Below are 26,267 nucleotides of genomic sequence, written 5' to 3'. Positions count from 1 at the left end.
GTTTAACCATGTCCAGTATCAGCCCCCGTAGCTGTCCACTCAGAGCGCGCTGCTCTGGTATCGTGCCTGTGAAACAACCAATCAGAGAACAGCGCACGAGCGTGAACACACAGTTTACACTGTTTAGATACAATACATGTAATAAACTGAAATTTTTCTGGAAACAAAATGGTCTTTTGATTAAATAGTACGTGATAATAAGCTCATGATTAAATAGTATGTGATAATAAGAGCATCACATGGTTTGTCTGGTATCAGGCCCAGTATCATGTCACCGTGTGCCAGTATCAGCCCGAGACCAAATGTTTAAATTAAATTAAATTAAATTAAATTAAATTAAATTAAATTAAATTAAATTAAATTAAATTAAATTAAATTAAATTAAATTAAATTAAATTAAATTAAATTAAATTAAATTAAATTAAATTAAATTAAATTGTGGTGTATTTGTCAGACAAATAATAACACAGGAAACACATTAATTCTCACCTTATTTTGTGTAGTGGTTCAGGAGTATAACAGTAAAATTATACAAACAACTACACAAAGACAGTCTTGTTGACCGAGCTTTAACTTCATTTAACTTCACTTTAGCTACAGTTTAAAATGAATATTAAAGTCTGATAAAAATGGAGAGTATGCTTGAAGTACTGTATGTTGATTTATCTAATTTAATTTAATTTAATTTAATTTAATTTAATTTAATTTAATTTAATTTAATTTAATTTAATTTAATTTTGAAACAAAATTAAATTAATTAAATATAACAAAATTAAATTAAAAAAAATATTACTTATGATTTGGTCACAGAGCAAGCTTTAGTGTTTAATTATATTCCATGTTTTGTTTAGTCATCTCGTCTTTCCTCTATTGCATGGCATGAGCTTTCCAACACTGTAACTGTCCTTGCTTGCTTACGTTCAAAGTTTAACTTGTCATCAAATATTAGCCCCTGAAACACGATATTCTGAACAAGAGTGTAAAAAAAATGGACTTTGTCACAACTCAAATCAGTCACAACCAAGATGCTTTTGACATTTATTCACCTGGTAAGACCATTAAGATAAACTGGTTGGACATTAACGAAAATGTCAAGTACTAGTCTGTACTGTATTTGGGGCTGTTGGCAAATCATTTAACTTGCATGTTAATTCTTAAAGATTGCTGACTTGGCCAGATTATATGCACACAACACAATGACCAATGACAGTCCATTGACTCCACATTGCCAGTTGTGCTTCCAAGATGAAGTTTGATGACGTGATAGCAGAATTGAACGGATTCGGCAGATTCCAATTTAAGCTGGTGCTAATGCTGGTACTTCCACGTATGACTTTGCTTTTTCACTTTCTGCTAAATAATTTCATCGCATATATTCCTTCACACCACTGCAACATTAGCGTTTCAGATAATGGGAGTGTTTTTAGGAATCTGTCCAGTGATCAGAGGCTCGCTGTGAGTATTCCAGTCCAGGAGGATGAGACGCTGAGTTCTTGTCAGATGTTTGCCGAGCCTCAGTATCATCTGTTGCTCAACTCGTCCAACGTTACTGAGCTGCCAACAGTATTTTGTCAGAATGGATGGGTGTATGATACGTCCGTCGTCAAGTCTACTCTGGCCTCTGAGGTGAGTTTCAGCTGCATGCTTTTTACAAAACAACACATAAATCCTTCATTCTTGAGTGACTGTATTCACTGTATTCCACTGACAGTGGGATTTGGTTTGCGAGAGAAGAAGAATGAACCAAGCCACAGCAAGCATCTTCTTCATGGGCGCCATGCTTGGAGCAGGAGTGTTTGGCACGCTTAGTGACTGGTCATAAGGACATGTTCTTAAGTGCTTTGTTTGCTATTATAACCACCTTGTTTTTTTATATATAATCTGCAGTAGTTAATACATCACAGTCTGAACAGTACATTGTCTGAATGACCTTATTGCAGGCATACCCTGTCATTTGACTCCTACGGCGTAATTACTAGGGTTGTAACTGTATGGCAAAATCATGGTCCGGTACGTACCTCAGTTTTAAGGTCAATGTTTGGTTTATTTTATGTAAACTAAGGATAGAAAACGTACTTAGCTTTTGTGTCAACAGCTGTAATTCATTCATTCATTCATTTTCTACCGCTTGTTCCACACGAGGGTTGCGGGGGTGCTGGAGCCTATCCCAGCTGACTTAAGACGAGAGGTGGGGTACACCCTGGACTGGTCGCCAGCCAATCACAGGGCACATATAGACAAACAACCATTCACACTCACATTCATACCTATGGACAATTTGGAGTCGCCAATTAATTAACCTAGCATGTTTTTGGAATGTGGGAGGAAACCGGTGTACCCGGAGAAAACCCACGCATGAACTGGGAGAACATGCAAACTCCACACAGAGATAGCCGAGTGTGGAAACAGCTGTAATGATTTTCAAAATAAAACAAAAAAACTGATAACAGGGCGGCACGGCGGTCTAGTGGTTAGCGCGCAGAGACCAGGGTTCAATTCCACCCTCGGGCATCTCTGTGTGGAGTTTGCATGTTCTCCCCGTGCATGCATGGGTTTTCTCCGGGTACTCCGGTTTCCTCCCACATTCCAAAAACATGCTAGGTTAATTGGTGACTCCAAATTGTCCATAGGTATGAATGTGAGTGTGAATGGTTGTTTGTCTATATGTGCCCTGTGATTGGCTGGCGACCAGTCCAGGGTGTACCCCGCCTCCCACCCAAAGACAGCTGGGAGGCTCCAGCACCCGCCACGACCCTCGTGAGGAAAAAGCGGTAGAAAATGAATGAATGAATGAAACTCTATTAGCACAACGGGGCTGGGCTTAAAGCCCTGTTCCCCCTTTTTGAATGAACAAAGCACACTACATTCTTCCCATCCATTTATTTCCGTTTATATCAGGGGTCTCAAACTCGCGGTCCGCGGGCCAAATGCGGCCCGCAGGATGCTACTTTGAGGCCCCCGCCTAGTTTGATATGGATGCCATATGGTTTCATGAACCCAGAAATGACAGCTTAAAGTTGTGTGCACACCGCACACAATTGACGCGGTTTTGCCCTGCCCACACGCAAGCGAACGAGCCCGCCTGTTTTGCTTTTTCTCTCATCATCCATGACTGAGATCAAAACACTGAAAAAGTGTTTTTTGTTTTTTTTTTTGAAAACCTGATATGGCCCAGCCTCACCCAGACCCTAGCTCCAGTGGCCCCCAAGTAAATTGACTTTGAGATCCCTGGTTTACATATTTCCTCCAGACAGCAAAGTGTTCTTCTTGGTGCTATCGCTAGCTAAAAAAACGGCTGCACTGGGTTTGTTTACAAAGTAGACACGTGAATGTCACACTTTAGTCTCTTACGCAATGCAGTCCGTGTAGGAACTCAGTACGCCTCTGTACTGTACAAATGTACATACGTTCAACCTCTAGTAATGACTACAACAAATAACTATGTATTTGTATTTGTACTTTCATTCTCCTCTGTCAAGATATATTTATTGATGCATCTTATTTATTAACAGCTGAACACACTATATTCCATTTAAGATTATGTTTTCTATAATATTTATTCTCTTGCAGGTTTGGCAGGAGAACAATGCTCTTGGTGTCTTGTTTGACGACCGCCTGCTTTGGATTTGCAAGTGCTCTGTCATACAATTTGTCCATGTTTGCAGTCATGCGGTTCTTTACTGGATTTGGATGCTCTGGAATCGCCGTCATCACCAACGTCCTGTGTGAGTGTCGACCTCATCTTTTCAGTGTTGTTGTTTTTATGCAACAAAATAAAAAAAAGGTCCAAGCTAATCATTGTCAATGGCAATAAATCAGCTTTTTCCCACTTAGGAAGTTGAATTAGTTTTGTTTATGTATATTTGGATACTGTTAATGACTTTTATGGCAGTTATCTTATTGGGATGCTTTGTTGTTGCTAAGATTGATGCTTCCTTTCATTTTTTTTTTTTTACAAAAAATTTTTATATATCCACCCTCGGCCATCTCTGTGTGGCGTTTGCATGTTCTCGCCATGCATGCGTGGGTTTTCTCCGGGTACTCCGGTTTCCTCCCACATTCCAAAAACATGCTAGGTTAATTGGTGACTCCAAATTGTCCATAGGTATGAATGTGAGTGTGAATGGTTGTTTGTCAATATGTGCCCTGTGATTGGCTGGCGACTAGTACAGGGTGTACCCCGCCTCTCGTCTTAAGTCAGCTGGGATAGGCTCCAGCATGCCTGCGAATGAATGAATAATTGTGGAAAAAAGGAAAAAATCCGATACCGATATCACATTTTTATATTGATATCAGGCCAATACAAATGTGTAAATAATGTGTTCATTACATGACATTAATTTAGTAGCGCAGTGTTGGACACTATCGAATATCAGTTAAAAAGTGACTCCAAATTGTCCATAGGTATGAATGTGAGTGTGAATGGTTGTTTGTCAATATGTGCCCTGTGATTGGCTGGCGACTAGTCCAGGGTGTACCCCGCCTCTCGCTTATAGACAGCTGGGATAGGCTCCAGCATCCCCTGCGACCCTTGTGAGGAAAAAGCGGTAGAAAATGAATGAATGAATGAATGAATGAATTTTCTATATTGAACACATGAGCAAAAAACATGACGTTACTTTGAATTTGCCATGCTGACAAAACTCTAATAAGAATGTACCTGTATGTATTTTGATATACTATAGGTATAGAATGGACAGACATCAAGCATCGCTGTACACTGAGTATTTTAATAAGCCTGGACTGGAGTGTGAACACAATGCTGCTTGCTGTTCTGGCCTATTTAGTAAGGGACTGGAGATACTTGACAGCCGCAGTAACCACCCCGGCCTTTCTGGGAATCATTTGTGCATGGTAAGGAGAAATGATTGACCGACATTACTGTTACTGTATTGTGAATCAGCCTTTTTATCAGTGGTATCCTAAGTCTGGCTCTGATTTAATTCTGCATATTCAATCATAATAAATCAGTCGTCTGTTATAAGTAGAATATTTTGCAGCTGAGTTGAGTCTTACCATTAGTATGAGCAAGTGGTTGGTTTTGTAAAGTATTTTGTAAATACTTTCACTATATGCGTTACATTAACGCCCAGTTTGGACTCTTAGGAAAAACAATCAGACTGCACTTCCGGAATAACAAACAAAATACAGACTGTGTACATATATTTATACTGTTTATTCTGTATATTTTAATATAAATTCCTAGTATGAGTTTGATCATAACTGGCAATAAACCCTTTTCTGATTCTGATTCTGAAATATCATATTATCTGGGCTGCATGTGCATGGTCGGGTGTATTCCCAGTGATTTCCAAGTGTCCGGGATTACAGAAGTCAACTTGTGCCCAAAGAGTTTCGTGATGTACCGGAATGCACTATTCTTAGAAATAGCTAGCATTAGTTTTGATGCTGTTTGTTGAGTATGAAGTGTCTGTAATTATCTTACCGGAATCTGTCCATGGTGTCCGATATATGTAATAGTATCCAAAATACAAAAATGCATACAACCAACGATAAAGCCTCATTTTCGGGTGAAGTTTAATTTATGAGCTGATATCTACAACTTCCATGGCTTTATTGATAATAAACAAAATCACTTCAGTTCTTACATGAATAAGTATAACATTGTATTGCCAAAAAATGTAACTTGTATGAGCTATTTTTGTTGTCATCATTATATTTATCCAAACAAAGGTACTTTTAGTTGAGCCAGGCATCAGGCATTAAAAAGAAACTGAAGAAACAAGGGTGGTATAATACTTTTTTCCATCACTGTAGTAATCATTATTATCAACATATGCAGTATATACATATATATATAGATAATAGCAAGCAACCAGTCCAGGGTGTACCCCGCCTCTCGCCCAAAGACTTTTTAATTTTATTTTTTTATATTATTTTTTTTAACTAATAGGCCATATTTCCAAAATCGATATTCATTCATTCATTTTTATCCACAGCCCAAAATCGATATCTCTTAATATAATATTTTATGTACTTATTTACAAATCTTCCCTTTGGACTTTGGTTTTGACTTTCTGGACTATGAGAGGTAAGCCTGAGTCATACTAACAAAATTACAATAAAATGTTTTTTTTTTTTTGCAGGATTATCCCAGAGTCTGCCAGATGGCTCATAGGCCAGGGAAACGCCAGCCGTGCACATTTTTACTTAAGCGAATGTGCAAAGGTCAACCACAGAGAGCAGTTCATGGATCACCTCAATCCAGAGGTGCAGAATTTAAATATACTGTAACTTTCTCATTTCTATTTAAATTTCAATGTATCAATAGTGTCATGAATTTCACTCTTCTTTCCAATTTTTACTTTGTAGAATTTGTCCAAAGTAATAATAGCAGACAATGAAAACAGAAAATATTCAGTCCTGGATTTGGTGAGGACCCCCAGGATGAGGAGACTGGCTGTGCTTACTGGCACTGTGTGGTACAGTACATACATTTTTTGTATTGCACTGGATTGTCAAAAATATATTGTTTTGATGGCTTACTTCCAGGGAAGCACGGTAGAGTAGTGGTTATCACCCCTGCCTCACGATCAGGAGCTCTGGGTTTGACTCACCATTCAAGCATCTCTGTGTGGAGTTTGCATGTTCTCCATGTGCTAGGTCTTGCCTAGGTACTTTCTCCCACATCCCAGGAACATGCAGAAATCCTGCCCAGCCTCTCTTGACCTCAAAGCACTCTTGTCTCTCTTCAATTGCTGTTGTTCACTCATGACGAATGAAGCTAAATGCACAGAAGCACAATCCATGGTTAAAGGCGACATATGATGCTTTTTCAACTTTTCTGACCTATAAATGTAGTTAGAATGTTGTATTCTCGTGTTAAACGATGCCAAAGTTTCTGATAATTAAGTTTTCCGCATTTGGAAGTGAGCACTGAAAGACGTTTGGGATGGTTCAAAACGCTCGGTTTCAAAAGGCGTGGTAAAACTGCCCCTTTGTGATGTCACACAGGGGCGGATTTCCTTATATGGTTCAAGTTAGGATGCACTTTGGGCGTGTGGCCAATCACAGCGGAGTGTGCATGCCCGAAGGCTTTGAGGGCAGCTAGGTCATCCCAGCTAGCTGTTGAAGAAGGCGTTTCCTCAAGATAATCCATACTGCATAACTCCAGTGACAACTTTTGACTGTATTTTATCGTTCACCTCGCCTTTTTTTTCCTGTCAAAAAACTGCAAATTTCCAGAGACCTAAATTGCGAATATTCGGGTATGTACCGTATTATGTGAAATACTGTACTTTGATGAAACAAGTAAAGTAATCCAGAAAATGTCATTGATTTAAGTCTACTAATGTGGTCATAGTATCACCCTACTAATAATTTATACTTGATCAAAATATGTTGGCTGATTTGTTTGCAGGTTCGGATTGACATGCAGTTACTACGGAATCAGCTTTAATGTGTCTGGATTTGGCGTGAACATTTATTTGACACAGTTCATCCATGGTGCCAGTGAAATTCCTGCCAAAATTTTTATCCTCTTCACTTTGGACACAATAGGCCGACAATTAAATCAGGCTGTTGGACTTTTGCTGACCGGACTGTGTTTGTTAGGCAACATGCTCATCCCTCTTGGTAAGTGATTAAGAGTGAGAGTGAATTTTGCAGAAATTACACAAAAAATAGCAACGATTTAACTACAATCCTTTGTCTATGCATTATTTTCAGACATGGGGTCTTATCGGGCAGCTTTGGGGGCAATGGGCAAGATGTTTGCCCAAGGATCTTTTACAGTTTTGTTTCTGTACACAGCAGAACTCTACCCTACAGTCGTAAGGTGGGTAGAACATGGTGGACATTATAAAAATAAACTGTGGGTACGGCACCTGTAGAAAATTTGCACACTTCAATTGAAATACTATTTGATAGCTTAATCGTAAAAAAAAAAAAAGAAATTGGTAACAATTTGTGCGCACCCTTGAACTTGAACTGAATATGACTGGTCTGTTTTTATTTAACTACGTCACAAAGCAATACAGGTTTGTTTTGAAATGTTTATTGTCCCACCAATTGACGCTAAACTATATTATTGTCAACATTTTTTAGACCAAATAATATAAAGTGGTGCCTTGGTTCTCATCATTAATCTGTTCCACAAGGTCCGACTCAAACCAAAACAGACTCTAACCAAGGCAAGTTTTCCCATAGAAAATAATGTAAACCCAATTAATTAACAAAGCGCGACTGTGTGTTATTCACATACTTCCAAAATGATGACAGTCTTTTCTTTAAAAATGTAAACTTAAAACTTGCTTTGGTATGGTCCGTTGCTTTTCTCTTTTCTCTCTAAGGACCTGAAAGAAGGAAATTTGCTGCTGGAGAAACTTTAACAGGGCACTGAACCCTCGAAAACTCAGCTCAATAAAATTATAGAAATATAGTTCTTCATTGTAACAATTTTTTTTAAAAAGCTTGTGCTATCTTTGCTCCACATTTGAATGAATGTTGTTTGCTAAAGTTACACATTTTTTGTATTTGCGCAGGCTAAACGGGATGGGCTACTGTTCCTTCCTAGCCCGTCTTGGTGTGGCAGTATGCCCTCTGGTTAATTTCCTGGACGAGGTGTGGGTCGGTTTACCAAGTCTCATCTTTTCCCTTATGGCTTTAGCTGCTGGCACCCTGACAATGCTTCTTCCTGAGACCAAAAATGCCCGCCTGCCACAGACTATTCAGGATGTGGAGGAGACAATATAATGAGTAGATTACTTACAGGTGCAAAAAGATCACAGCATGACAAAATGTGTTTTAGAGGGTCCCTCATCAAATCTGACATCTTACTTCCATTTTATGATAAAACATTGTGGTCAATAACTGGAAAAATATGTGGCCTACACTACAACCGCTATTACTTGTTTGACAAATACACCACATACTCAACTCCAACAGTTAATCTCGTAAATTGGATTGACTTTACAAATTCCTCACACAGCTCAATGCACATTATAAAACAGTCGCTTCAATGCACTTTAGCCAGATCAGCAGGAATTTTGGTACACACCATTGGGGGACTGACACACTGACGTGTGTGTCAAATTTGAGCAAAAGCAACACCTCCTCTGGCACAGCAACTAATGGTAATGGTAATGGCTTTATTTCATTTGAACATGCATCAGATTACAATTGAATGCATCACATAATCAGTTCACAGTTCCACATGTCCAAAAGGAGTAGGAAGAAGCAAATCTTATTAAATCCTACCCCTCCATCTGGTACTTTTACAATCAGTAACTGTTACATTTGTTCACTTCCTGCTTTCCATAATACAGTTTAAGGTTTTTTTTGTTTGTTTTTTTAATAATGCATATTAAATATGACCATACAATGACATAATGGGTACCATAGTAAGTGTCAATATAGTGATATATATAGCACATCATGACTGGTTCAAGACTCTTCATTGTATTTAGCAAACATCAACTGCTTGTATTGTTTCTTGAATTGGCTCATCGTTGTGCATTAATCACTGACCAGTTGTCTAATTAAAATAATTTGAGGGTATTTGTATTACATGTTTGCTGTAATGTATGCTAGCAAGTATTCACAAGTATTTTGAGCACAACACATATGACATCACAAATGTCATTTACGGTCATGTGGACACCCTTTGGGGTCAAATGTATGTGGTTGGAGTTTTGTAATGTAAAAAAAAAGTCTATCATGAATTAAAAGATGTTATGTTAATCTGTGCAACTCATCTGTCTTGTACGGTACAAAGTTGAATGCCTCAAAATCATCATCACACTTGTCAAAGAGACAAAATGTGATTTATGATTGGAGAATCTAAGGAGGTATACTTTGGGTGGCGTACACACTGGTTCAAAGGGAGCAGCAAACAAATACAAATAAACAAATAAATAGCTAAATGTAAACATGACATTAAGTAAATGAAATAGCCAAACAGTCATGCTTAAGCTAGAGCTTGTTGTATTAGTTTTGCTATGGTCACATGATCCAACTGCCAGGTCACCTATAAAGCTCCACAAAAGAATAAAGTAATTTTTAAAAATGCAACGCACCTCTCTTGACACCTAGTAGGGGCGGGCCATACTACAAATTTTGTTATCAATCCGATAAGTAACTATAAAGCAAGCAACTATACTCACTGGCATACCAGGACTGTAATTCATCCAGAAGTAATGTCTATTGAGCCCAGCAGAGGGCAGTATTTAAACATAACTCGCCTAAAGTATATAAACCCAAAAGTCTATAAAGCAGCATGTTTTCTGCAATATTTGGCTACTCGTAGTTACATGGAAGGGACAAAATAATATTAGATTATTATAGAAACAACTCCCAGTATGCTACAATGTAGCTCCACATCACTGCAAACCACAACGACGAATAATAAACAAAAATATACAGAAATGAAGGTCCGTTTTTAGATGCAGCTCTTGTATTGGATCTCATAAAGGGCAGTACATTGTATTGTCTTATACATATTGATTGTTTTGTCCATCCATCCATGCTGCTTATCTTCAGTTTAATAAAACATTGTATCCAAGACTCAGTACCTCATATATACGTACATATATCAATGAATGTTACGCGACAATGGTGCTTCAAGTGAATTTAATGGTTAAAAATAAATGAAAGATAATAAATAATGTGTGTGGTATTGACGTACACTACCGCTGCACAATCCACCGGTCCGCAGTGTCGCGTCAACAAAGTTGTGAGACGGAAATTGCTTTCGACCAATATCAGTTAACTATCAGACGCCGTCAGCCAATCAGATTGTAGATGTCTCTCGTGGGCGTCGCCAACGGCCATCCTCCCCTGGCGGGCCAGCGTTTGGTTGAGAGGCTGCCGGATGGTGGAGGAGTACCACTGATGAGAGAGCGGGCAAATACTGTTTTAGCTCGCATTGGATGCAGATTATACGTACTTGGATACTGATAAACACCTGGGAGGACCGCCGTCACCTGCTGCGTGTGGTATGTACTACAATAAGGCCTCTTTTAAGTAGTTAACAGCAGCAGCAGCGGTGTTAGTTGACTGGAGCTAGCGGATTATTGTTCCATGACTTGTCAATGATAGAGCACTAGCAGCCAGTTTTGCTAATGCTAGCCGGTGTCGCTACCGTCAAACAACAATGATAAAATCGCCCTTTTTTTGGTGCGGGACCTGAAACAAAATAGCTTGTTTGAGAAGTTTAATCCCCGAGAGCTACAGTAAAGCGATGCGGTCATTGTCTGCCCTGCGTTTATCCCCACCCAGACGTCTTTTGAGCCGCCCACACCCATGATGCGATTTTATTTAGCCGAAGTCACCGCTCACTTCACTCCTTCTACACCAAAATATATTGTTCTTGTGATTCAATCAATAATGAACAAGAGTCCTAAATTATATTTTGTTAATGTACAATAATCATAAATTGGCCTGTGAATAAATGTTGTGGTGGTTGATATAAGTTAGTGATGTCGAGTCATTGCAGGCATCTTTTCGAGCGGGTGCAATATGAAGCACAGCAACTTTAAGATAGCTACTTAGCAAGGTAGCCTCCCCGATGCTGTTGTTTCTTAAAGCCTGTTGAGGTCAAATTCATATTTGTGTACTGTTCTGGTGCTGCCTTGGGCATAAAGAAGTAGTGTTTGGTCCCGAGTTAAGGGGATGTAGTGTAGCCATACTGATCCCCCACCACTGTTGCATGACCTGACCCAGATTGGTGTTCCACAGGCGCCTGATTCAAACATGGGATCAGATTGTGGGTTAAAACATCTCTGAACATTCTCAGATATAGTTCGGCCCACATGATGAGTAAGCAGCAATCAATTATGTTAATTTCCAAAACTATATAGTGTGTGGACCTCAACATACACATGGACACTTAATTAGGTACACACCCACTATCTAATGTAATCCAACAATATAATAACCGTTACAAATTACATTAAGGAGAATCACATGGTACATTTGCACAACCGAGCATATGCAAAAAGGAGTAGTAAGAAGCACAGCTTTAGTGATCATTCATTCCCACTATATGTTTTACATTTTGACACTTGGAATATATTGTTGGACATTCAAAGTGAAAACCTGACACAGTGTCAATCAAAATAGACAATTAGAATATCTGAAGCGCCACACACCTTTTAATACAGCTCTTCTATTGGATCACATTAGTAGAGGTAAGTGCACAAGGGTCATGGGCGGCGTGCTGGAGCCTACCCCAGCTGTCTTTGAGCGTGAGAGGAAACATTTATTTTCCCTCTAGACATAACCAAAATTACCTTAGCACATTTGAAAATATATACTTTTCTTTATTTTTCTCAAGCTGCTGTATCGCTAGTGCCCCAAACGTAAAGAGCTCTGAAAAATCTAGTGCTTTCATCATTAAAATTTATTTGTCATGGTATAATGTGTCCTTGTGTCTGTAATGAGGATGGCAGTAATAGTGATAGTAGACAAATGATTATGCAAAAGAAACAAAGAAGAAACAAATTAAAACTTTCATGTTTGTATATTAAAAATAATTGATTTTTTTCTTTACACTAATGGTTAGGTGACAGTGCACATGGACACTTTATTTGCACAGATGGAGTTGTAAAGCCTTTGAGGTCTGTGTGGACATATTTTGCCCACACAGACCTACAGTATGTGTAAAAAAAGTACATTATGATTATATGATCTTGGGAATGTAATGCTTATTTTTGCTTTTTTTCTTAATGTAGCAGGTGCCTCCCCCACATGTGCATTGTTATGCACTTTCCTCCCACATAATGTTTTTGTGGAAAAACAGCATTTCAGTCACTTCTCCACAAGTTGAGTTGAATGGATGATTATTAAAACCAAATCCTAGTGCTGTCATTAGCTTTTTTTCCAGTCTTTGAGGTCTTATTAGTATTCAGGCTTTGAAAAGTATAAATATGAGCTTGTGATCTAGTCTTAACAACATCCTCTCAGTGGTGTTGAGTGATTGTGGTTTTTCCATCTCATGCTTTCTAGTGAACTCTATAAAAATGCTGTTTGTTCTAAATGCGATACCCTCTGGCTTGGCTGCAGGTGGCCTAGTGAGTGTTACTTCTGCTACCCATCATGTCGCAGAGGAGCGGGCTGGAGGAGCCGGAGCGGTATCTCTTTGTTGACCGCGCCGTGGTCTATAACCCGGCCTCGCAGGCAGACTGGACTGCCAAGAGGCTAGTATGGATCCCATCAGAACGCCACGGCTTCGAGGCGGCCAGCGTGCGGGAGGAACGTGGCGATGAGGTATTAGTAGAGCTGGCCGAGAATGGAAAGAAGGCAGCGGTCAACAAGGATGATATCCAGAAGATGAATCCACCAAAGTTCAGCAAGGTGGAGGACATGGCTGAGCTCACTTGCCTGAATGAAGCCTCCGTGCTTCACAACCTCAAAGACCGCTACTATTCTGGACTCATTTATGTAAGTGCTTTCATTCATCATCTCACTAAAAGTTTGTTTATATTATGAACGTGTTTTTTTTTCTTGTATGTAAAAAAAACGTACATGGTTGAAGCCCATAAAACCTCTCAGGCTTGAGCATCCATAGAGGCATCACTGCCCAGTCATCAAGACTTTTAACTCCCATTTACAGAAGTTGGCAAATGTCCAAAATGTCTACAATGCAACCAGATAACAGCTCCCACAGGGTCCTCCCTTTTTGAAAAAGGCCTACTATGACTTACTCCTTCACTTTGTTTTTTTGGTCAGAATTTTAATGAATCCCTGATGTTTGAGGCTGCATTAAAAATACTGTAGAAGTGTGCAGTTCCTCTCCTCTCACTAAAACCGGATATAGCGGGACCTCTGAAGTCTAACAGTCTGTTTAGAATACTGGTCGACTTCCAATTGGTTTGGTTGCAGAAGCAATTCTTCCCATACAGATTGTGGTCAATCAAATCAACCACCTGTAACTTTTAATGACAAATGAACGGGTTCTAGTGTTTGATGGGTTGCATCGCAGAAGTTCCCCACACAGCTCATTTTTTATTGTTTTTAAATGTCAAATAAATGTAAAATGTTCAATTAATTTTCATAACAACAAAACATTTTATTCTTTTTTTTGTTTTGGTTTTGTTCCTATCAGCCCTGCATCCTATATAAATATCAGATTGCATTAGAGACATAGTTTACAAGGCAATTTTGGGTTCTGTTGTACAAGGGTCTTTTTGGACCATAGGCGCGATTTCAAATTTGCTAACATTGTTTAATCAGGATAGCCACTGTCTGATACTTATTCTGCAAACCCTCCCACAAACCATTCCACTGGGGTATATAAAGTGTAATTACTACAAATATCCAAATGAATACCACTGTTAATCCTATTTGTAACATCCCAGCTCTTCAAAAGCCTCTTCAGATTTCCCCTTCAATGGGTATGCTATCATATGGCCTATATTAGCTGTCCATTTCCCCTGTGATGATGACCCACTTAGTGACATGCATTCTTGGAATAGTCCAGACACAGAGCTAGTGGGCCACCTGAGGCACCGGAACAAGACACAGGCTCAGAGTTTCACACTTAAGAGGGCTTTTCATTCTTCACTATTGTGACTGTATTATAAGGTAGGAGCGGAATGTAGCTGACCAGTTTGGTATTCAAAAATGTCAAATATCCTTGCATGAGCAGGGATTACGTGGCTCAACTTCATTGCTGTAGAAAATGTATAACTTTGATTTGTATAGACTCTTTTATGCTTTGACTGTGATTACAAACAATTAGCCTTTTTAGAGAGAAACATGTCAACACTTTACTGGCTGGTATCCAGTTATGAGTGCTTGTCTAGGCATCCAGTCTTTTGACATCAGTTCCCTGCTAATCCTAACAAATACCCCCTTGGGGTCCCACTGTCAAGGGCAGCCAGCTGAGTCATTCATGCTGGGTCAGTAGCAGTGATCCGTCTGTCTGACGCTGTGCCCACCGTAGGGGGTCCATGAAGGGGTTACTGTGGCACACAATACAAACGATAAAGTGAAGTGGATGCCAGATAAGCTTTTGAGTGTTGTGATGAAGTGATGGAGTCATTTTACATTCCAAGTGGCAAATAGAAAATATGTATGATACTAGATTGTAGCACAGCCCAAATCATCTGTGCACATGGAAAAGATTGTAGGGGCGGGGGGTGTAGGTTGGCCATCTGGTGATCTCAAAAGAGCATATCATGTGCATGCATCACATGACACATTGACATCCCGGAAATGTGTTTGAAAGTTTTATGGTGTGAAAAAAAACATACCAAATTTACTACAGTCTCTGATTCTGAGATATGTTTACAGTGCTGTCTACAGCCGCTACAGTATGTAGGACATTATTGTTTTAACGACCAAGACTCTTTATAGTGTCATGAACAAATTTTTTCATGTAATGCACCAAATTTATTATATATTATATTATATTGACACAAAATGCATTTCGGACTGTACTGGAAGCAGCAAAATCCACTCTCCATAACTCATTGAGCCCCAGTGGCAGGGTACTTTTATATTCTTTCTTGTGCTGAGTCACTGTCCGAAGCAGCACAAAATATTAACAGCAAAATAATGTTGGTCCCGGGATTTGCATTCAGATATATTCTTATTAACTGTTTTTTTTTGTGTTTTTTTTATAGACATACTCGGGCCTATTCTGTGTGGTCATAAACCCCTACAAAAACCTCCCCATCTACTCTGAGAACATCGTGGAAATGTACCGGGGCAAAAAGAGGCACGAAATGCCCCCACACATCTATGCCATCTCAGAGTCTGCTTACAGATGCATGCTACAAGGTAAGCCTGTCAGCTGCGGTAAAGATTTAGAACCAAGGCAAAGTGTGTCTTTCACAAAATCTTGTTTGTCATATAACAAAATGAAAAGTAATTGTCTCCTATACGTAAAAAAGGTGACATATTTCATATATTAAAGTTAGTATTTCGAACCTTTTGCTATGTGGTCCTCATCTCTATTTATAAATGGCTGGTTCGGTCTCAAGAGTGTCTCCATAATACTGCATCTTTAATACTATTGGGTCAAGTATGATTTTGCAATGCTACACTACATGTATCTTTTTTGGTTTCCACATTAAAATAGAAGCATTTTCAAACTAGAAATGCATGGATGGTCACAAAATGTCCCACCAACCGTCTGGATTTTCTCATGTAGTTACTAATCCATGCAAAGTGAAACTTGAACACTTTAAAATAGCTTTACTGATAGTTTCCTGTTTGTCCGAAACCTTGTGACTGAAGACTTTTATTATGAATTACGTCTTTAAGGATTCAGGCATCCTTGCAGTTGGCAAACTTCCCAGCACTCTGAGCAGTGAATGACTGGGATCAGACCAACAAGAATATCTAGGGTGACCCTATTGTGCAGGACAATACACCCTTTGTACGACCGGGATGGTCGACGAGTGGTGGTGGTGACAAAAGTGGACAGTCAGACTGTCATTCCTATTAGGCTCTACTGTCTCCCAAAGGAAAACATTATAACATAATTAGCACCTATTTCACACATTCCTCTCTTTTAATCTCTTGGGAACAAGAAATTATTAAGTTACTGATCGCAATCACTCCTGTGACATGCTTTGTTTCGGTGCCTGTGTTTTTGTAGCGTTTTTGTATCCTTGCTAAAACATATTGCTCCTGTTGTAGTTAGTTAGTTTACTCCTCCTTGTAGTACCAAAGATTCATTTACAGTATTCCATAATAGCACCATAGCAATCATACACATATGATCGCTAGCAAACAGGAAACGCAACAGTGGTGCATGAAGCAAAGCTAGTGACAATGGTCTACAGCCAGCATCAGAATGCAGAACACAATGGGCGGGTTCTCCCTAAGCCAATGTTGTGGCTCTATATTTAGCTGGCTGACGATGGCATCTGTACTTGAGTGCACTAGTCTTCAGCTCTCACATCAGTATACAATACGCTCTACTGGTAGCAGTTGTACAACAGAGCACTGATACATTGCTGTAATACACCACAAGGACGCAGAACACAATGCACATTCATACGCACATAAATGCGTAATTTTCAGTGTTTCCCATACATTCATTGGATTGCCATAGAATAGATTTTGCACTATATTTAGCGCGTAGGGGTCCATACATAATGCAATTACTCTGTAATCAAATACAAGCAGTTACGAAAGGCAAAGTATTTGCTGCGGGAGCGTAGACCCAGAATTGTGGGGCATTTCCACAAGCAAGGGGAGTGTGCACAAAGAAAATATTGTATGCTTTCATGAAGAATCAAACTGCACGTTTCATATTTCATTGCTGGGCCTTTCAGAGAGATAGAATGGAAATACACTTTTGACTTAAGCGAGACCTTAATGCTCTTTGCAGCCCATTTCCCATTGTGATCATATCAGAATTAACAGTGTTGTTGCTTAGAAAAAGGGGTTTGTAGGTTGGAGATTAGTGGATACCAGCTGCTCTGCTCTGGCCCTAAGCATTTCAACAACCTGATTAATATTATCCAGTTTCATAGTAAAGCACAAGTGTTTTCTTTTCTTTCCCAATTTTTTCCACATGATAGTTGACCGGACATTAAAAACCAGCACACTGCTGCTACTATTAAAGAGCATGTGTCTAGTCTAAATACATTGGAATCCTACTTTGTGTATTATTTTGTGCTGCCAACATCCACAAAGATGGTTTTCACGCAGGGATGACCAGCCCTGGTAGGGTTATGAAATATGAAAGTGGTGGGTTTTTGGTTGCGTTGGTATGGTGGGTTGTTCACAGTTCCAAGTGCTTTTTTTCATTTTGCTGACCAATGTGTGGTGTAAGTAACAATTTAACATTCTTTACTGTCATACAATTACAAAAATAATTTGCCAATCATATAACAGGCGCAATCTGAAGTATCTTCATGTTCCCATCTATCATCCCAATTTGTTCCATCTTCTTCCTCCAGTCAACTCTACTGGCTGCCTTCCTGTCTGTCAGAAGTTTTGATTCTGTTTTTATAAATACCTTAATTGAAATTAAAATATTATTGACAGAGGTCCCTATCAGATTTCTCACTCCACAAAAATGTTCCACTTTGGAAAGTAAAAGCTGATGATCTCTACTGCATATGTTTCCATTTGTAAAGCTGTGGCTGACACACACCAGCCCAAACTCCACAAACACCAGTCATCTTTGTCATTTTTCCCCTGTAAAAATGGTTTTGGATTATTCAACATCCTTGACTTTCAAAACACCTCCCTGTCACCCTTGTCAACTGGACCATATTTATGTTAATATGCGGTTTTCAGATATGTGGAAGATGTAATAAGATGATGTGGTTCATAACTTTCTTTCAGGAGCCTTTACTGCTTCATCATGTGATCTTTTAGTTGTTAAACACTCACTACAGACACACCATTTATTTAATAGAGAGCATGTTGTTCTCTCGGATATAAATGAACAGTTTAGAAAATGTCTGTCCAAGTTACTGTATATGAATGCCTTGAGTCTTTTATGTAAACATTTTAAAAACAAACAAAGCTTTCACAACAGGATACACTAGACCTGATTTGATTGTCTTATCAAAAATAAAGTGCACAGTGACAGAAAATGGCTGGTTGTCCAGTGCCATGAAGAGTATAATTTTCCTAGTAGTAGTTTTGCCCTTTTCACTACTTGTCAGGGCTAACAGCGGACCGCTGCCTGTCTTTTTGCTCCAACTAGCTTTCGCTTTAGCCTCAGCTCGATTGCTTGTTATCAGTCTGGCAGACCCTTGCAGAGGTAGATAAGATCGGTGTATAAGATTGGTTTCATATGCAAGGATTGGCCAATCTCTGACACACAACCCCACCCCCTCCAAATTGAGGAAATTGCCACTGATCGGCCGATGCCTCTTCTTTTGTGCAGTATTGTCTGTCTTGCATATTGAAAAACATGAAAACATTCAGTGTTTTAATAATAGGTTTTATGTCTTGGAGGGATTTTTTTTATTGCTGTAGCCCTACTCAAGTCATATGAAACTGGCAGCATCTCCTCAAGTCATGCACAGCTCACTAACTCACCTAACGACCAGCAAATAATGCACTAAAAGGGGGGAAATGGGAGTGTTAATTTTCTCATTTGCAAAGATTCGTAGGATGTATCTGGCAGGGTTGCCAGCGGTGAACTGATCATTGGATCCTCTCTGTTTCCACTGCAGTGAGCCTGATAAATAGCAGCCTCCTTACTGTGTTTTGTATGTCGCTTCAGATAGCAATGTCAATAAAGATGATTGTGAAAACAATAATTCAGAGGTACCAAACACAGTGCCCTTGCAATAAATGTTGTATGTCTTAGGTTGAGATATTAAGGATTATTTTAGTTTGTCAGTAGTTAGATTCTCAGTATCTGATATGATTGTTCTGTCCAAGTCATTCACATTCCGTTGCTAACCTTGGTAGTGTTGTTGTCATGTTTATTAAATTAGTAACAATGACATCACAAATACTCATCACCAAGCTACTCCACCTTGCCTTTTGATGGCTCATCTTTGCTCAAAGATACTGAGATGGAACAAAGGAGTAGAACACCTTCCAAAAGCCTGACTCTACCACCTGAACCTTACTTATGTTTTAATCATCTCATGGTCATCCCATTTTCTATGATTGTTAGGGAAACTCTGATCTGAGCTTGGCAATACAGCATATCCTTCATGCTAGGCTGCGTCCTCTGATGTTGAGAAAAGGCCTGAAAGTGTGTATGTGTGCACAAGTGTGTGTATGTGCGTGTGGTCATGGCCGCGCCGCCTTGCTACAGAATTTAACTACAGGAAGTTCAACGCGAGGAATTCCAGATTGTCCCTGATGACTCCTCCAGCTGTTTCCTCATTCAGATACCTTTCCTTACAGTCAGCACTTCACCGATTTGGCTTGTCCCCACTTACAGTCCCATTTACAAAGAATCAATGCTGCCCTGTGAGGACCCTTCAAAGGTGTTTGCACGATTGCTTTTAGCTGTTGTCAACATTGAGCAATGTTAATATTGCCATACTGCCATCTTTCAAAATCTTGACACCTACATCACAGTTTGTGTTTCACTTAGAAGCTGTTGTTACATACCAAATATTTTCAGAATTCATTCGCAGCCTTTTGAGTTATGCTGGTAACAAACTAACATTCATACATGTGGTTGAAAACATAATCTTTGTTCGTGCCGGTATAAATAGCAAGTTGAACAAAATCATGTGTGTCCCATTTTTCCCTCTCTTCCTATTAGCTGTGCATTTTGCTTTTTCTTTTTTTTTAAACAGTAATTCATTCCTTCTTTTTTCACTACAGTAACTTTGGCCAGCATTTTAATCCACTATGAGCAATGTGAGTTAAGTGGTGAATTATACCTAAAGCTTGTTCTTAGTACTGTTCGGCCAGTTGTGTGACATAGGGCACGTCCTTAGCTAGTGAGTGGGACACAAAGTATTGTTTTCCCATGACATCATCGCTGTTGTACCTTGAAAGGGATTCATTTTGTTCATCAACAATATAATCTGATGAATATCATTTATTTAATGAAAAAAATCACACTGTGTGCAATAGATCTGTGTAAACAGTATTTATCTATAAACAATACCACAACATTAACGCAATAAATGTTTTTCTAGCATCAAGGTAACAATTTATTTACAAATAAAAGACCATGAACTATTACCAATTTTTACATTTGGAACTGACCAATGTGTGTGCATGTGCATGCATGTGTGTATGTGTGCATGCATTAAAATTTCCCGACAATGTACGCTACACACCTCCATGCTCTCCCACTTCCTCTTTGTGTGTGCTCTCCTAGTCCCTGCTGAGCTCTTATCAAATGCGCTTCTGCCACCTAGTGGCTGTTTTTATGGCATTCAAATTTCTCGAAAGCCTAATACACAGATGGGGAGGTGCATCATCACCTCTGTCAGCTTCTTGTGCAACAAACGTAAAAGACACATTAACACATTGTTGGGATTAGCCGTAACAATTAAAATGTGCCTGTGGTCTTAAAGTTTGATCAACTGATGAAGTTTGAACAGCCTATTTCAGATTAATGGTTGCTTGCAATAGATTGCATATGCATTTTTCTACTTAGAACATCCTTGAGATCCAAAGGTGAAAAACGTAATTTATTTATGTAAACAATACTCATAGGTTTCATATGGCGATTTTGACGGTGACAGTTCCCTTTTCAATGATTTGATGACCCTCAGTTTAGCAAACTGCTGATACAACATTTTCATCTGTTTCATGATGCTGTCAGAGCCATTGGAAGCCAAGTCACAAACAGGTTGCTGATGTTAACTTATTCTTCTTTCTTCTGTTTTCTGCAGATCGAGAGGACCAATCCATTCTTTGCACGTGAGTCTACAGAGTGTTTGCTCCCCTGATAATTTTCAACATTTTCCTGTATAAATCAATGTTCTGTGGGTTGAGTTTGACTGTTCTCACCATCCTTCGCCTCTGCTTATCTGAGATTTGTCTTGGCCTGCCACTCCCGGCTTTAAGTAGAACTGTGCCTCTGGTCTTCCATTTCCTCACTATGTTCCTCACAGTGGAACCTGACAGCTGAAATCTCTGATCTAGCTTTTGTATCCTTCCCCTAGACCAGTGCTTCTCAATTATTTTCTGTCATGCCCCTACTACGGGACAGAAATGTTTTCACCAATTAATATATTTAATCAGTTAATTAATATGAATATTTCAAGTAAATTTAATGTTTTTTGTTAAGTGTGCAGGAGTAAGGGGTACATAGTTTCAGGTCAAATGTCGGAAGGGGTGCACAACTGTAAAAAGTTTGGTAACCACTGACATAAAGTACCGAGTACATATTTTTACTTGACCGCAAGATCTAATTACACAAGCACTGCAACACCCGATGACCAATACAATCCCATTAATCCCCTTCCCATTACCTGTGCTTTACAGCGCCTAACTGCGTTTACAAGCATCACACACTACTTTGAGCATACTTGGCATGTGCAAATTTGCACTTGAGGTAAAACCCCAGACAAATCTAAATCTGAGCGGTCCCTCGGTTTTTTTTAAGGCTTACAGGACTTTAGAGGATTTCCTCCCTCCCTTTTTTTTGTTTGTAACACCGCAGATGGAGCAACAAAAAGCAAGCTCAACATTTACAAAACCACAGCTGCTAAACCAGACCAATACTTAACATACAGAAAGACACATCATGAGTCTGTGTAGCCCTGTGCTATTTATTATTTTTTGAGCAGGGTAGTCTCGTGTTTTCTGACTTATTCTGAAAGGGCCTGCAAATCTATAGAGCTGTCTCGGCTCTATTACGCTACATTTTTTTACTGTTTTGAGCAAGCCTGTTTATTTTAATTAAACACATTATGTTATTTTATCTCACAGTGGGGAGTCAGGAGCTGGCAAGACAGAAAACACAAAGAAGGTCATCCAGTACCTGGCACATGTTGCCTCCTCCCACAAAGGAAGAAAAGACCACAACATTCCTGTAAGTATTACCTGAATGCTACCTCATATATTTCTGCAATTATTCAGGATAATAAGCAGATGACCTGTGTGGACTTATTAAATATTGTATACCTATTTAATGGATGTAAGTGTACATATTCAGAGTGAGATCATTCATTTAACTGTAGTATTGATAAATACACAGTAAGTGACAACCTTTCTGGTAAATCGTTGCATGTATTAAGCTGTATTACAAGTGATTACAGTCAGCCTGGCTTTGGTCAGAAAGTTTGTGTTTACAGTCTAACTCTTTGCATGTGTTTGTGTGTAACAAACAGCCTGAATCTCCTAAACCAGTGAAGCTGCAGGCAAGTCTGTATTTTTAATTACACATCATTGATATGCATGCAATACTGGCCACAACAATCATTCACAAAGTTTTGAGAGTGTGCAACTATAAATTCTTGATAATAATCAAATGTAGTTCAGGAACATGAGTTTCGCAACTAAAATAGTAATTGAGTAAAAATGATGAAAACACATGAAACATTCTTATTTACTGTGTTTACTTTGTTCTTTCACTGTCAGGCGCAAAATGCAGTTGTAAGTACTTTTAATAGATGACATGTGTGTCCACCAAACTCCATAATCGTGTTTCGTGTACGTACTTTGTCCATTTAAGTGTGCCATTATTTAAAGTTGCTTGCCTTTTTTTTTGTTTGTTTCTTTTTTTGTTTGTTTTGTTGACACTGACATGTGACAGTCACGTGTTAAAAAGTTGTGTTTATTTCTCTGATTTTATTTCTGGTTTATCAAGATTACTTACAAAAATGCAAACGTAAGGAGTTTATATGTGGATGCCGATGCCACAAAGCTGACATGCAGGCTGTTTTTTTTTTTTTTTTCCAGAAAATATATATAGCTTCTTTGCTAATTGAATAAGTTACCTTTTTTTTTTTTAAATGAACAACACAAGTTTGAACACCCCATGCTTTATAGTGTATCACACCTGTGACTAAAAGACTGGCGATGTGTTTATCTTGAACCCTAGCTGTAATTGAAGTGTCCGGGATGAGGATTATAAACAATAGACGAACAATAAGATCTATTGTTATGATATTTATTATAGACTGTACCTGAATTCTGCCTCAGTTGTTTCCTTGACATGACATTTAACTATTGACTCTACATGATAATAACAATTGACTCCCCCTCCCATATTCTACAGAGTGGCCCCGTGTTTTATGTGAGTAGACTCACCTCACTTACCTGACTCGCCTCACTTACAATAATCAGATCCTCCAGGATTTTGCAATGTTGTGATTGCGCCAATTCACGAAAGATGGCACTCAAGCAGGGTTAAAGTATGAGTGATGTGTTGGAACATAAACAAAGTTTTACCATTGACAAGCACTTTTTAACTTTTATTTCATCTTTCTCTTTCTCCCACACTTTTAATGCAATGAATACAAAAAAAGCAAAAAACTCCTGTGAAATCAGGCATTTCAAAAAATCCTGGGGGAACTGGTAAATTGCTGTAAATTTTCAAAAATATGCTCTGCACTTGAGTTAAGTATGGGAATAAAACATATATTGTTAGTTTTGTTGAAATCCTATACTTTGGGGGTTTAAGGTTATGTCACCAAGAAATTGTGAAATCCTGGAGAAACTGAATAATAGAATTTGCCTAATCACATGCTGTCGCTAGTCTTTAACTTTAGCATGAGCTGTACTTTCTGCTAATGGTGTTGTGTTTGATTTGCTATTTATAGAACACTCGAGACTGCACGACTCCCTGTGTGACTGCTTCATTAATTTTTGGGTTCCTACAGCATTTATCACATTTAACAGTGTAATCTGAAACTTTAAATGCTTTCAAGTTATACAATTTTCTAGACCAAAATGATGCAACATTGAGCCAATAGTTGACTATCAATAGCCAGGGGAGGAGTCAAAGTTCTGTGTGCCGCTTTTCTGGGTTCTGTGTAACAGGTAAACGTGGTTAAATGCCGGATCCACAATTATGGCTCCTAAGGGGTAATTTTCCTACATTTCTCTGTTTAAAAGAAGCTACTGAAGTCCAGTACTGAAGTTAAGTGAAGTGAAGTTACATTTTTATTTATCATTCAATTTAAAATGCTCATGACACCAAAAAAAAAAGTTTGAAAAAAGTACATAATGAAACATTTTTGTCACACTGCTGAACCACCATCATCTTGGCTGTGACGTCACAACCAGAATAAGTTCTGGGGACCACATTCGCCAAGAAGGTGGCATATTTACAAAAATAACACAATAATAACATTTACTGATATTGTGTTATGATTAATAGGATGTGTTTTAGTGGCAGTGATAGCCACTGACAGCTCTCAGCTAGCCCGAGGTGCACAGAACAGCACAGACAATTGTTGTTTTGCTAGCAACTTGTCATGAAAGCCCATACTATTTTAAGATTCGTAGTGACGATGCAATCAAAGACGATACTTGGGATTTACTGTGGCACACTACAACAAATACCACATTAGCCTCCTAGCTGGTGCATCATAACCAAGCCATTTAGGAATCAACACTTCATTAGCATAGCACTAGGCTGGCTACTATATGCCTTTCAAATGCTTTTTCAAATGCAAAACCTCCTGGATCTTCCAACTTTTGGAGCCCCAGATGCTCAAGTTAATTTTCCCACATCAACTTGGTCTTGACTAAATTGAAAAGCATTTTGTATCGTTTCCAAGCAGTGGCCTTTTACTTGCTTTATAGATAAGCGGACATTCCTGTGACCTCCAGAGCAGATGTTTTACCACTGAGTACACATCTTCAACTGGCTTCTCCCCCTGGAAAGATTTAGTGAACCAGTTTGACTGATCCTCTTTAACTGTTCTCAATCTGTCCAAAAGTCTGCTTTGTGGCCTGCCAAACTGCTGGTGCTGTGGGGAGACACAAACTTGTAGCTAAGGCAGAGATATGAAGGAAATGATTGAATAATTAGAGGGGTTGTTTTAGCTGCAGAAGGAGTGGCTGTAATAAGCAATAACAGTTGTACAACAATTGGCCTTCTCAAGTGGTAGAATCAGTTGTCACACAGACTCCCCTGGTGTCATAAATGTGGGTCAGCTAAATTGGACCCCCTCTGGGCTTTATAATCGGCTTGTTTGGGGTTTTTTTGTGAGCAAATTTAAAAACACACAATTAGGTTTGCAATTAGCAATCCCAGTGACCATGATGCATCATAGGATTGTTGTGATAGATGAAAACAAAGAAGCAGTGCTCAATTAACTGCACGAGAACCAGTCTTAGCCAACTCTGCTTCAGTCCAGCTGCTCCAAGACTCAATTAAAAGCATGAACCGTCTTCTCAATGCTACCATCATATCTCGATGCTGATTCCTTACGCCTGATTTCCCGTGTGTGGAGAAGGGCCTCTTTAAGCCTCAGCTATTTTTGAAATTTGGCAAAAATGCACCTCAGAAATAACGTTGTAGAAAAAAAAAGTCTTTCCCTCAGCATTTTGGGATTCTCTGGTCAGGATTAAGCGCATAATGTGGTTTGAATGGAAACAGGACTGCTCCACATGTTTAAACAGCTGCATAAATAGCATATTTATTTATTTAGCCTTGAACTGCCTGTTCATGGAAAATGTCTCTTTTGTCTCTGCAAGAGACAGTCAGGGAAAAAAAAATCCTCTATTATCTATTTTCTACAAAGTGGTTTAACCATACAAACAAAAAATACTTTGCAAAAACAAAGAACTTGGTTTTGGTAATGGTAATGACTTAATTTTATTTGAACATGCATCAGATTACAATTGAATGCATCACATAATCAGTTCACAGTTCTACATTTCCAAAAGGAGTCGGAAGAAGCAAAGCTTATTAAATCCTACCCCCTATCTGTTACTTTTACAACCTG

General features: G+C 38.9%; 2 protein-coding genes across 3 annotated transcripts in view; both read left to right on the top strand.

Moving 5' to 3' along the window:
* The first annotated feature begins 1,245 nt into the window (after positions 1-1,245).
* Positions 1,246-8,715, top strand: LOC131137870 (solute carrier family 22 member 7-like). The gene is made up of 9 exons (XM_058086251.2): positions 1,246-1,626; positions 1,712-1,815; positions 3,571-3,725; positions 4,686-4,854; positions 6,108-6,231; positions 6,334-6,443; positions 7,382-7,596; positions 7,690-7,798; positions 8,505-8,715. The coding sequence occupies exons 1-9, from the start codon at positions 1,246-1,248 to the stop codon at positions 8,713-8,715; spliced, it is 1,578 nt and encodes a 525-aa protein (XP_057942234.2).
* Positions 8,716-10,796: 2,081 nt separating this feature from the next.
* The window catches only part of LOC131126211 (myosin-10), a 34,174-nt gene continuing 18,703 nt past the window's right edge, over positions 10,797-26,267 (top strand). The window contains exons 1-7 of one of the 2 annotated variants that reach the window (XM_058068496.2): positions 10,797-10,955; positions 13,024-13,401; positions 15,588-15,744; positions 21,255-21,282; positions 22,297-22,399; positions 22,698-22,727; positions 23,588-23,605. In XM_058068496.2, coding sequence (XP_057924479.2) covers positions 13,057-13,401; positions 15,588-15,744; positions 21,255-21,282; positions 22,297-22,399; positions 22,698-22,727; positions 23,588-23,605 — 681 coding nt within the window. In that variant the 5' untranslated portion in view covers positions 10,797-10,955; positions 13,024-13,056. The remainder of the gene's footprint in view (positions 10,956-13,023; positions 13,402-15,587; positions 15,745-21,254; positions 21,283-22,296; positions 22,400-22,697; positions 22,728-23,587; positions 23,606-26,267) is intronic. The other variant, XM_058068506.2, reaches the window with a different exon arrangement.

This window comes from Doryrhamphus excisus, linkage group LG9 (assembly GCF_037039965.1).
Source record: "Doryrhamphus excisus strain RoL-2023G ecotype Guam linkage group LG9, RoL_Dexc_Guam_v1.1, whole genome shotgun sequence".
NCBI classification, from domain to species: domain Eukaryota; kingdom Metazoa; phylum Chordata; class Actinopteri; order Syngnathiformes; family Syngnathidae; genus Doryrhamphus; species Doryrhamphus excisus.
Note: the sequence above shows the minus strand (reverse complement) of the source record. Positions and strands in the feature narration are given on the sequence as shown.

Excerpts from the sequence above, each read along its gene's own strand:
- LOC131137870 (XM_058086251.2), top strand. The coding sequence starts at position 1,246 with ATGAAGTTTGATGACGTGATAGCAGAATTGAACGGATTCGGCAGATTC. Across the intron at positions 6,444-7,381 it reads GTGCTTACTGGCACTGTGTG|GTTCGGATTGACATGCAGTT; the intron begins GTACAGTACATA and ends ATTTGTTTGCAG. Across the intron at positions 7,799-8,504 it reads CTCTACCCTACAGTCGTAAG|GCTAAACGGGATGGGCTACT; the intron begins GTGGGTAGAACA and ends GTATTTGCGCAG.